This window comes from Artemia franciscana, chromosome 7 (assembly GCF_032884065.1).
Source record: "Artemia franciscana chromosome 7, ASM3288406v1, whole genome shotgun sequence".
Taxonomy (NCBI): domain Eukaryota; kingdom Metazoa; phylum Arthropoda; class Branchiopoda; order Anostraca; family Artemiidae; genus Artemia; species Artemia franciscana.
In genome coordinates this window covers 44684485-44697615 of record NC_088869.1, presented here as the reverse complement: position 1 = coordinate 44697615, position 13131 = coordinate 44684485, and the positions used below count along the sequence as shown (strand labels likewise).

The 13131-nt window shown below is 34.7% G+C and overlaps 1 protein-coding gene across 1 annotated transcript in view; it reads left to right on the top strand.

Annotated features, from left to right (window-relative positions):
• LOC136029355 (protein bark beetle-like) overlaps nt 1–13131 on the top strand; it is a 141743-nt gene that overhangs the window by 63425 nt on the left and 65187 nt on the right. The window contains exons 10-11 of the mRNA XM_065707660.1: nt 6240–6466; nt 12922–13110. Of these exons, the coding sequence (XP_065563732.1) occupies nt 6240–6466; nt 12922–13110 (416 nt within the window). The remainder of the gene's footprint in view (nt 1–6239; nt 6467–12921; nt 13111–13131) is intronic.

The window sequence follows — 13131 nt, the reverse complement described above, 5'->3', positions numbered from 1 at the left end:
TAGTTTTAATAAATATTTTTAACCGATTTGATAACTTTCAAATAGATTTAGGCCTACGCCTAAATAAAAACAAAATAAAGACATAACAGACATTTTATGGGAGGGACTGACTTTTATTGAAGAGGGAAGCTAGATGGTACTAGAAAAAGAATAATTTTAAGGAATAAATATTCCCTATTTAGTTCATATTATATTATTTAAAGAATCCTATAATTGCTTAGAAGTATCACTGAAATATGATTTATGGGAATAGCTGTTTTTTAATGTCCACTAATATATACATTCTACTGTTGCTGCGCAAGCTCCTCCTTCGCTCCAGTCTGATTAAAGCTTCAACTTTTACCCTTCCCCTTCCCACGAAGTTCCTATTTTATTAAAATCGTTCCCTATGAATTTTCTTACGGGGACGACATAATTTCCTTTAACCCCAAATGGATGACTAAAAAGAACAATTTGTGGGAACCTGTCATCCTTCCCTCGGAAGATTCGTCCTAGCCATCTCAACCTTTATTTCGTTACCCTAGAAAGTGGATAGAACCACAGATTTCGCACAGCTTGTTGTATGATATACGGTCAGTCAAACGGGTACCTAAATCTATGCGTGGTAATATCCCACTGTTCGTGGTAATGAACTGTAAGTAAAGAGCGATCCGGCTCAATAGTAACCGAAACTTTAATAACTGAAATTTTGATACCAATAGATTCAAAGAATTGGATTTCTATGCTGAGTTCAAATAAATATATTCCATCAAGTTTAGTCTTACCCATCAAAAGCTACGAGCCTGAGAAAATTTGCCCTATTTTCCGAAAAATGGGGAAACACACCCTAAAAGTCATAGATTTTTAATAAAAAGTGCCACCGTCAGATTCAGCGTATCCGAAAACCCTATTGTAGAGGTTTCAAGCTTCGATTTGTGGAATTTTATATTTTTTGCCGGATGATAGATCACGGATGCGTGTTTTTTTTTTTTCCCGGGGTGATCGTATCGACCCACTGGTCCTAAAATATCATAAGAGGACTCTTTCGAACGGAAATTAAAAGTTCTAGTGCCCTTTTTAATTGATCCAAAAATTGAGAGCACCTAGGCCCCTTCCCACGCTCTTTTTTTCCAAAGTCACCCGATCAAAATTTTGAGATAGCCATTTTGTTCAACATAGTTGAAAAATTTAATAGCTATGTCTTTGAGGATAACTTACCCCCTCAGTTCTTGACTGCAAGTTATGAACTTCGTCCATTGTTTACATATAGTATTGGCTATTGGGAAGCATACAGACGTTTTCAGGGGGATTTTTATGGTGGGGGAGGGGAGGTCGGAGAGTGGGTTACGTGGGAAGATGTCGATGGAGGAAGTTCTCATGGGGGAAGGGACATTTCTATGAAGGGGGTGCCGGATTTCCCAGCATTATTTAAAAAACGATAAGAAATTAAATTAAGAAAACAAGTTTTTCAACTGAAAGTAAGAAGCGACATTAAAACTTAAAACGAACAGAAATTATTGCGTATATGAAGTGGTTTGCCCCCTAGTCAATACCTTGCTCTTTACGCTAAAGTTGTTTTTGTACTTTGAAAAGAGCTATTTATTCTAATTAAACGGCCTTTGGGATTCTGGGGTCATTCTTAAAAGAATTGGAACAAAATCCGAGCTTTAGCGTAAAGAGCGAGGTATTGACTAGGGGGCAAACCACCTCATATACAGAATAATTACTGCTCGTTTTAAGTTTCAATGTTGCTCCTTATTTTTAGTTGAAAAACTTGTTTTTTTTTTATTTATTTGCAGACAATTACTCTGGGAAACATTTAACAAATATTCCTTTGCCTTTCGAAACGCCTTGTTTCAGAACTATACTTGACCAATTTCATTGCTTTTGCTCTCAATAATCTAATCTTGTTCGCAGACTTATCGGCCTATTCTTCCGAACTTTTTCAACTGTGAAAAAAAAACCTTGACCTTGGCTATTCTGTTTTTTACTTCTTCATTGCATCTACCATTTTTTCTAATGAAATTATCCAGTTTGAATATTGACCTTTTTATAAAACTAGTCTGTGGTTGAGAAAATGGCATAGTGCCAGAACTAACCCCAGTCGCTTGCTTACATTACACTAATTAAAATGATTGATTCATCCTATATTTATCTATAATGTATTTTTCTGCAAGATGTAATACAAGAAGATTTCAGTAAATTTGCTTAAAATAAGACGTACCACCAAGAATTCGTTTAGCGACGTCGCTTGGGTGTCATCGCTTGACTTAATTCCCGTCTTCCGACGTAAAAAAGTTTTTGAAGGCTTTCTTGCTCTACAAAAAAGGATTAATCTTGCAATAATTATTTGGTTATGTCCATGACTCTACTGCACAGATTATGATCGCAGGTGTTTGCTATCCGGAATTCCTGATTTGAAAGAGTAAGAAAAAGAAATAGAATAGAATTTTAGTTTCAAATCTATATCTCAATACGGTTGACGAATTTAAATTTTACGTGAAACAAGCATTAATAAATCATCGACAAAACTTGGACGTTCACGTCAAACATACTTCATTGTGCAAAATACATAAAAAGAAAATAAAAGCCAACACTTAGTTAAAAATTCGAAAATAAAAGATAAATAGATGAAAATAAAATTTGGGAAAATACATAAAAAATATGATGAGTCATAACTTAGTTAAATCGTCAAAAAGAAAAAATAAACAGACAACAATAAAATTAATGACTAATTTTCCTTGCTATTATATAACTGAACAAAACTCGGAACGAAACTCTTCCGATATCTTTCATGTTTAGCGGGGATGGGATTTAGTTTGGAGATTTTTTTGGGATTTTATACGGGACGGTCTGTTGCAGGTGCGAAGGTAGGGTTCGGAGATGATGGAACATAATCGAGGTCTTAGTAGACAGGGTCTTAGTACCGAAACGGAGGCATAGGTGGTTCTTTCTCTCGCCCAACTTGGTGAGCTTGAAATAACTAAGTGGATAATGATATGGAACCTTCCCTTCACCATTTATAATTCCAAGTGCTCGTTTTTGGACATTTTCAATCTTATAAATATGCTCTGAAGAAAGACCGAAATACCACACTGGACGAGCAAACTCCAGTATTGGCCGAATAAAAGAACAACAAAGTTGGAGAAGATCCTTAAAGGGGCAAGAAAACTTTGACAAAAGTTTTTGAAGGGAAACCGAAGGGGTAGCTTGTTTTAAGGTATTTTGAACATGGGCACTCCACTTCAAGTCAGCAGTAATTGTCACCCCAAGTTGTTTAATGTGTGTGACAGAGATTTTGGGAGGAATGGTGTTTGTGAAAGAAGCAGGTGATTTTTAAAAACTAACTGTCATAACTGACGATTTATTAGCGCGAACTTCCATCTTCGACAAAGGAGCCTCCTGTGTGACATCGTCAAGTAATCTCATAATTGAAATTTTAATATTTCGTCGACAAACCACAAGTGCAGATAGATCGTCCACATACTTCCACTGCTCTGTGTGGTCAGTCATGAGACTATTAACCATTATAAGAAATAAAATGGGACCCATCAGGGTTCCCTGGAGGACCCCACAAAAGATAGGAAGGGGATCACAATAAATATTTTTATATTTAAGCACATGAGAACGATTTGTTAAAAACGAGGCAACAACTTTATTTAAAAAGGGACTCACTTCAAACTCAGTCAGCAGTTTATTTACAAGGATATTGTGGTCAATTAGGTCGAACGCTGATGTCTCCTTCAGGTTTCCAAACTGTTATAAATCGCTAAGTTCAAGAATCTCTGCCTTTAACCAATTAGCTAAAAAACTCTAGTATATTTTTGAGAAAACTGGGGTAGAATGTGATTGGTCGTACTCCAGTGAAATCATTCAGGCCTCCCTTCTTTTGGATTCGAGTAATATAGCCCAGCTTCCAGCACCACGGGTAACATCATGAATTGCTAATATTATTAAAAACACTACCTCTGGGAAAGAAACATTTTTGGTAATTTGTCATTAATTTTGTTTGAAACAGACTAACCTTACATTAAGATTTATATACGACACAAGATCATCCCAATTCTCAGACGTAATCCAAGATCAAAATCAAAAAGACCTTGACTTGTTATTGGCCGGTACGAAAATTCTGAGACTGAGTAATTTGTTTTAAAAACTAGCAGTGGTTTCAATTGTAGCATGAAATGATTGCTACCACTGAAGGGGGGAAGGGTAGTTGGAGCAGTGTAAAAGGTTTTAAGGTTGATGCAAATAACATCGAAACTGGTTCCACCTTTTCTAGTAGGGAAATCAACAATTTGCTTAAGCTTCTGATATTTGCACAGATAATTAAGGCTTAGTTCATTTGTGTTTCCTGCAATAAAAATGCCGGCATTTGGGTACTTTGTCGTCACAAAGTTAAGACTTACTTGTAGTCTATCATGAAAATTACGACGAAAATAAACATTCTGTCCGAGTGAATAATAAAGTGAGCAAATGATTAAATTAGTGTAAGGCACAGGCTTTGTAGATATCCAAATGATTTAATCGCTATCACCTAGACAAGGCACATAGATAAGAATAGGAGAGAGGCAATCCTTAGCGAGAATCATTAGTCATCCTTCCTTTTTTCCCATTGGGTGGTCAACCGGGCGTAGCTTTATAAACTCTAGAAAACCAGTCATTTTAAGGAGATCTGGATTTTAAGCCAGGACTGCCGTAACCACAATTATATCAGTATGGTTCAATTTAGCTGTTGCTTCTACCTCAATTAATTTTTCAAAATTCGAACTTTTGGCGTTCGTAAGGAAGAAAGCAGGGAATGATAAAATTTTTTTATCAAACTCTTTAACAACAAAATTCTTCAAAAAAACTTTATTTTGAGGCAGCTTTGGCGGGGTGTAAATATTAAAGTTAATGCTGGTAGTATAGAGAACATCACCTAAAAGTGAAATATTATTATTTTGGTTATTGTCGGAAGGTATGTAGTAAGGCTCAAGCTCACGTCCCTGGACCTAGAGACTACTAAACCGGAAAATGTTGGCGTCGGCATGATTGGGGGGAAGGGATCCAAAAAGGTGCGTTTTTTTACTCAGCTATTAGCCCCTTTGTCTCGACAAGTTGTTTGGTGCCGTCTCGGGTCTAGGATTATTACTTGAAACATCACCCCCATAAACAACCTGGCTATGGCTTGGCATATTATAATCGAATACTGGATCACGTTCAAAACGATCGAAACAAGACAAACGTTCAAAATACTTAAAAGACACTGAACGATTAATGCGAAGTTTTTAATTGCTACATTTTAAATCACTATGAGCAAAACTGCAAAACTTGTTGGAACAAGCCCTCATAGGGCAAAGATCGACATGATCAGAATTGCAAGTTGTTGCTTTGCACCTTTTCAGTTTGTATTTTGGGCATATGTGGAAATTTATAGTTCTCTTTTTTGTTGCAGGAACCTCCTTCAAAATACTTGCACGTTTTATTTTTATTTACACGGAAATTAATCTCGTTGATTTGGTTGTTCCTTCTTGTCAGTATTATAAAACAATATACAGTATTCAAACATACCCTATATACCCTAAGTGTCTCACCTTCCTTTAAATCAGAGTTAGAAGCAAAAAAAAAACAATTTCTTCCAAAAATTTTGTTTCAGTTTCCATGACTGCAAGCGGGCCTCAAACTGTGGATTGGGAGAGGGGCCAATGGTAAGGGCTAAACACTCTTTGTCTCCAAGGCTTAGGCATAATATTTGCTACTACGGCAATTTCATTCAAGCATGATTTTCTAAGACAGCCGTTGTTTCTTCAAATCCTGTTTAAGCTCTGCAAAGAAGTCAAATTTCGACCTGACATGGTTAAGACACTTCTCCTACACTTGACCTAATGTCTTACTTTTCATAAGTATTTGCTAAAAGGCTATGACCCCTTTCGGATTTATGTCCTAAGGACATGAATCTCTCTGTGTGTGTGTGTGTGGGTGGATGGGTTCAAAATTAAAAAACAATCGTATTTGCAGACCAATATTTTTCAGGGATAAAAGGAAATGTTCCTTTCGGAAATATTTTGGGGAGAATTTCTTGAAGTCATCTGTTCATAATATTTCGTAAAGTGGTTCCATAATATCTGTTATAAAAAATCTATTGATCATCATTTTCCCTAATCCTTGAATCTTATTTTGAATTATATCGTGTAAAATTTTAAAAGCCATTCAATTGGTTGCAATCCAATTAGTCGTAAATCGTAAATTCAATTTGAACTATTTATTTAATATTACAGCCACGTTCAATGCTCTCCGTTCGATACAATGTTTCATGACTGTCGATGGGAAAACGCAAAATTCCTAGAGGGTGTATGTGGTCATGAAGAAGATGCTGGTGTTCGATGTAAGCCGATTGCCTGGGGAGGAGTGAGGTTTGGAATAACAGCGAAAAAGTCAAAAATGAAAGATGTTATAATTGAGAAAGCAGGTGTATTTGACTATTCAAGGCAAAACTTCTATGCAGGTAACGTGATATTTTATACGTATTATTTGCAATTACAGGGATACTGTAATTTTTTAGCAGTTAACAGGGATAACTGCAACAGGGATATTTTTTGCAATTAATGTTTTGATTAAAATAGTCAAAAAAGTAAAAAAAAAATCTCTGCTTCCTCATAATTCATGGCCCCCGCAACCCCTGGGACAGGAGCCGTAAATTATTCTATTTTCCCGTTGTATGATTTATGATTGGAAAGGGGGAACGTTTGACCTGGATGTATCCAAAAAGGTTAATGGCATTAAGGTGAAATTTCAGTGAATGTTGAGAGGGGTGTTGAACTAAGTTTAAAGATGCCTAAATTTAAAGAGGTCATCTCTTTAAATTTAAAGGAACGACTATGGGAGTTTAACTTGAAACTTTCTGTGGCTCCTCTACTACTACTGAGACCACTTGTGAATGTAACTACTTGGGACTTTGATTAAGACTACTTGCAACTCAACGATATGTGACTACGAGTACTTGCGACTGTACTACCTCCGACTGCAACTACTTGTAACTGCGACCACTAGAAACTGAGATATGAACTACTTGCAATTGTGACTGCAACTACTTGCGACTGAAACTGATTTGCGGCGACTGCTTTCGTCTGCGATTGTGACTACTTGTGACTATTACCGCGACTAGTTGTGACGGTGCCTGTGATTACTTTAGGCTACTACTACTAATCCAATTGCAATTGTGATTTTGACTGCTATACTATTTCAAATGCTACTACTACTAATACTACCACCGTTGAACTAAATCGAAAGAACTTAAGTGTATCAAGGTTGTCGAAAGGTCTTACCTGCAATATCTCTGGAATGGCTAAGGTTGTAGAGGTGAAAATCATAGGAAACTTAGAGGGGGTTGTCGAAGTAAATCAAGAGACTCTGTCGATTAATGTGCTCAAAAGGGCGTATCTGTAATATCTTAGAAACTGCTAAGGGTATTATTCTGAACCTTTCGGAGAATGTTGAGGGGGATGTTGCACTTCATCAAAAGACAGACAGTGTATCCAGGTCGCCAAAATGGCGCATCCTGGCGTATCTATCTTGACCTATATGACTTGACCTGTCATGACTGACAGATTTTACATGCATCCCGGTGTTCAAAATGGTGTATTTGTAGCACCTCGTGAACGACTAATAGTACCAATTTGAAAATTTCAGGGAAAACTGAGGGGTATATTGATAATGACGAAGACCACACTGCCTTTCCATAATACAACAACAAAAGAGAGAATAATGAGGACTTTTTTTCCCAAGACAGTGAATCAACAAAACCTATTTGAATATTTCGGCCCTATATCTAAGGGCCGTCTTCAGCAAAGAAAAAAATAAAAAACAATAAAACACTTACAATAAAAGTTCTCAGTTAAAAATCCATTTTTTATTTTAAAATAGCCTTGGCATCATTACTTCTTAACGAAAAGTTCAGCCAAGACTGTCTGATAAAAGCTAACATTTTACAAGATAAAAAGGTTCATTCATTTCACTAACTGTATTTATTAAAAATTGGATTGATTTCTTATTGCGATATTTGCCTTCTCTGCAGCTAATCTGATAGTTCTTTTGATATTGGGCTTGTTTTTGTTAATTCCTATTTTTGTTTTATTTTGAATTAGATTATTTTCTATAATTAATTTTGTGTACATAGGGTTGAGTGTGTATTCACCCAAGTCTCTATTTAGGGATTTATTATTATTTAAGTTTCGTTTGATTTCGATTGCCTCACGGACAGTTTGTTTGATTCCTAGGTCATTGCTAATTAGAATTGTTTCGTCAAATAGAACATAATGGTTTGGATTTTCAAAAATATGACTACTTAAAGCTGAATCGAAAGATATTGAGTTATTTTTAGATTTAGTACTTTTTCAATACTTTCTTTTTGTTGCTGTAATCTTATTCCTAAATTTTGGTGGGTTCGACCAATGTAATAATTTCCACAACTACATGGTATTTGATACACCCCTCGTAGACGAGTAATTGTGGTTTTATCCTTACCAGAATTGACAAGATTCATTATACTTAAATTGCTTGTGAATACAACACGTAAATTGTTTTTTAAACAAACTTTTTTCATTTTTGAAGTAATTTTCGGAATATAAGGCAGGTAAATCGTGCTTGTGGGTTTATTAGAATCATTTACTGGTGTGGGGTTTAAGGCTTTAGAGGAATGCATCTTTAATCTTTGAGCAATAACAGTATTTATGAGAGAAATTGGGTACCCGTTGCCAAAAAGTATGTCTGTAATAAAATTTAATTCTTTTTTAACATACGGCTCTGAACAGATATTAAGTACTCTATCCACAAGAGATATTACCACACCTCTTTTAACCTGTGGAGGATGGTTAGATTTGAAGTGAAGGTATCTATTATTATGCGTAGGTTTTCTGTAAACCGTAAAATCAAGTTTATTCACACTGCGTATTATCAATACATCTAAAAAAGGTATTTTTCCATCTCTTTCGGTCTCTAGGGTGAATTGCAGGTTTCTATCGTAAGTATTTAAATGTTCTAGAAAACCTTTAAGTTCACTTTCGCCATAATTCCAAACTGAAATTATGTCGTCCATGAAACGTCCCCAAAACACATGATTAAGAAAATACGAATCTAGGGCCCAATTTTCAAGATTTTCGACGAAAATATTTGCGAGTAGGCCTGATAGAGGTGCTCCCATAGGAAGGCCCCTTACCTGGTTGTAATATGAATCTCGAAACTGGAAGTGCATGGAATATTTGTTACATAATTTAACCAAATGCATGAGAACATCAATGTCTAGACCTATTGCTGACTCTTCGATTAGATGGTAATTGTTTTCCAGTTTATTTTGTAATAATTGTTCAGATTTTGAAACATCAATACTAGTATACATAGAAACTATGTCAAAGCTGCTTAATATGGAATTTTCAGAAATGTCTATTTGTTTCAATTTTTCTACAAGATCAACTGAATTTTTTATATAAGATTTTTGGGAGTGAAGCAATGGTTTAAATGCAGTGCATAACCATTTTCCAATGTTTGAGGCAGGTGATTTTGTGCTAGCTACAATGGGTCTTAGAGGAATGCCTTGTTTGTGCAATTTTGGTAATCCATAAAACTTTGAGCAAAAAACACCACGAGGGAGGAATTTATTGTACAACTGTGGAGTGATTCTGCCATTTTCTTTCAAAGTTTTTAATTCTTTTATTACTTTTTGAGCAAATTGATCAGTCTGGTCATGGGTTGATTTAACATAAGTGGTTGTATCATTTAAATGTGACTGAATTTTACCATCATAATCAGTTTTATTCATAATTACTATGGAGTTGCTTTTATCGGCTTTAGTGATTATTATTGAGGAATCTTTACGGAGTTTATTCAAAACTTTTGTGTCATATGATTTTTCCATTGCATTATTGGGAGAATTAGGAAGTTTTAATGAGGTGTTGTAAAGAGTGTTAATTAAACAAGATCTAACTGTATCCGGGTTTGAAACAAGAGCACTACATTTGTGGAGAGAGGATTCTAAAGATGCTATCAAGTCTGCAACTGGAACTTGTTTCGGTAAAAACGAAAATTTTGGCCCTTGTTCTAGGACTTTTTCTTCAACATAGCTAAGCTTTTTAGATGAAATATTTACAATCGCAGGTCCAGGACTTATCTTAGGATTGTAAACTGGGTTGACCACTTGAGACTCATATTTCAACCTTGTAAACTTATTAGTGAGTCTCTCTTGTGACACACGGAAATAATGGTGGAATGAATTCCTTTCCATCCTAAGAATTTGCAAAAAATCATCAGTGGACAAGCTCTGTGATAGAAAATTTTCGAGTGATTTTCGTTCTGAGGAAATTCTATGTCTTCTGTGTTTTTTGTCCTTAATAATATGATTCAACGTTTTTAGCTGTAGTTTATGTGTGAACTGTGACTCTCGTAAAGTATTTAAGTGAAATTTATGCCTTAAGGATTTAGGAATAATTTTATTCCTTCTGCAGGATTCCAGAAACGTTTGTTGATTAATAATGTTCGCGTGTTTTTTCCCTAAACTAATAAAATGAAAAATATCTTTGGTCAAATGCTCCCCATAAGCGTGACGTAAATAATGACGAAGACCACACTGCCTTTCCATAATACAACAACAAAAGAGAGAATAATGAGGACTTTTTTTTCCCAAGACAGTGAATCAACAAAACCTATTTGAAACCCTATTAGCCAGTCTTGGCTGAACTTTTCGTTAAGAAGTAATGATACCAAGGCTATTTTTTAAAAAAAATGGATTTTTAACTGAGAACTTTTATTGTAAGTGTTTTATTGTTTTTTATTTTTTTCTTTGCTGAAGACGGCCCTTAGATATAGGGCCGAAATATTCAAATAGGTTTTGTTGATTCACTGTCTTGGGAAAAAAAGTCCTCATTATTCTCTCTTTTGTTGTTGGGGTATATTGATATAAAACGAAATATACTATGTGAATCCAGTTTGCCATGTGACCCGTGCAGTGTCTCAAAAACGGTACGGTTATTCAGTCTAAATAAACCAAAAGACGCTGCGTGCACGAAGATCAAATTTGTCAGAATGACATCTTTCCCAAACCACACAAAACAAACACTAGCGTCAAGTCACAAATGAAAAAGTGTAATGTATTAAAACTGAAGAGAAATTAATGATTTTCCGACACATATTTACTATCTTATTTCATTTCCATTCATATGTTATCTTTTGACCATTCTTCCACAAGGATTCTTTCCAATATATTATGCAGAAATCGGTGTCGAATCCAAATCTTAGTTCAAGAATTGTTTTAAACCTTGATTTTAAATTTAAGGAACTTCGTGCAATAATTATATTGAGTACAATCACAGGCAACACTCATGAAAGCTAAAACGAACAGAAATTAAAATAAGCAATCATATGAGAATAAAAAGAATATATACTGAATGGATAAATAGTTGCATCCTAAAACTAATAAAATTAAGATAAATATTCAAGGTAAACTTGAAACGAACAAAAATTACTAAAAATATTGTTTTGGCTACTCCCCCCCCCCTCTCAAGCCGTAAATCTTCTAAAGTCTATTGTATCTTTTGTACTTTACTGAAAATAAGATATTTAAAAAAATGAAATTTATAATCGTAAAATTGAAAATAAAACAACTACTGTTAGTTAGAATCTTAAATTGTTGAAATTATCAGAATTTAATCAGAATTTTTGGCTAGTTAGAATCAGAATTTTGGAAAATAAAAGCACACTGTTGAAAATACATATAGTTTCAGTCATTTTCGGAAACTAAGAAATAACTATACCCATGAATTCACTGTTTAAAGTTCTCTTTATGTATAAGAGCCATCTGTCATAAATTTCACGAGCCATTACGATTAACTATAATAAAGTATAACAATGTTCAAAGTATAATCAATTGTAAAGTATTTTTTTGAAGTTAATGGAGGGTTTTCCCGAATTATCAGCTTTGTTTTTGTCATTCACTGTATGATAGTTATCCTCGTCTGGTTTTGCACTATCTTTTTTTTATTTATTCATTTCTATGCATATTCATATTTTTTATGAATTAAAAAAAACCTTTCCCGATATAAAAGTTTTCAAAGAACAAAAAGTTGCAATTAAAACTAAGACAAGCAGAAATTGCCATATGAAACTCAAAAAACAAAACCCACATACAGCCTACCTGTTATGCAAATGATGTACAACCTCCACCTCAGTTCGTATCAAATGGTTTCTAAGACTCAATTGCTTGGCTGATATTGTAATATAAAGGTCTAAAAGCGAAATACTGCGATTTTCACAAACGGTATTTAGTTTGCACTAATTTCGGCTCTGTTAAAACCGTAACTTTAGCATCTTGAAACAAAAGACATTAAGTACATCTAACATGTGCCCATTTTTCGTCAATTTATTCTTCTTCTAAAGGAATTTTTTTCGAAATAAAGCATATTTGATGAGGTAAAGTTCCTCTATACAAAGTTTGAAGAGCCAGGTATGACTGAAACTAAAAATGTATCAGTGCCGTTATTACAAAGATTACTGGACGGAAGTTGGTGCATTCTTAGCCAAAATAAAACCGTAAATGCCTCCTTATCTTAACCTTCCTCAAGTGAAAATTCTGATTCAATTCCCATGCCTTTTAATTTGTTGTATAAATTAACTTATTGTATCAATCTTTTAATTTATTTTTCTTTGTGTGTTATTTTGACTAAGCGGCGCATTATACCCTACTGCACTTTATTGACGGTTGGGGGGGGGGAGGTTGGAGGAAATATAATGCTCCCTTTAATATTTGAATTTGTCTTGATTCGCCAATTTTGCCGTGCTAAATTTCCTTGGGCACTAGGAAAACTTTTAAAGCCTCACTATTTTTTTTTAAGTTGGATTCGCCTTTTGATTTTAACGATGGATATACAAAATCTCTTTCCATTTTTGTCTATATTAAACTAATTTTTTTTTCAGCTCTTAGAGTTGACATCTACCGTCATGTTTTTGAAAACATTCTGGTTCACGATAATGCTGGAGACGGTCTTGGCGTGGTGTTTTCTGACCTATATTATCCGGAAAATATAGCTAATGTCAAGAATGCAAATTTTTCTGGAAATCGCGGGAATGGAATTGTACTTCTTTCGCTTGGACTGAAATTAACTGGTTAGTTCTGAAGAGCTCGCT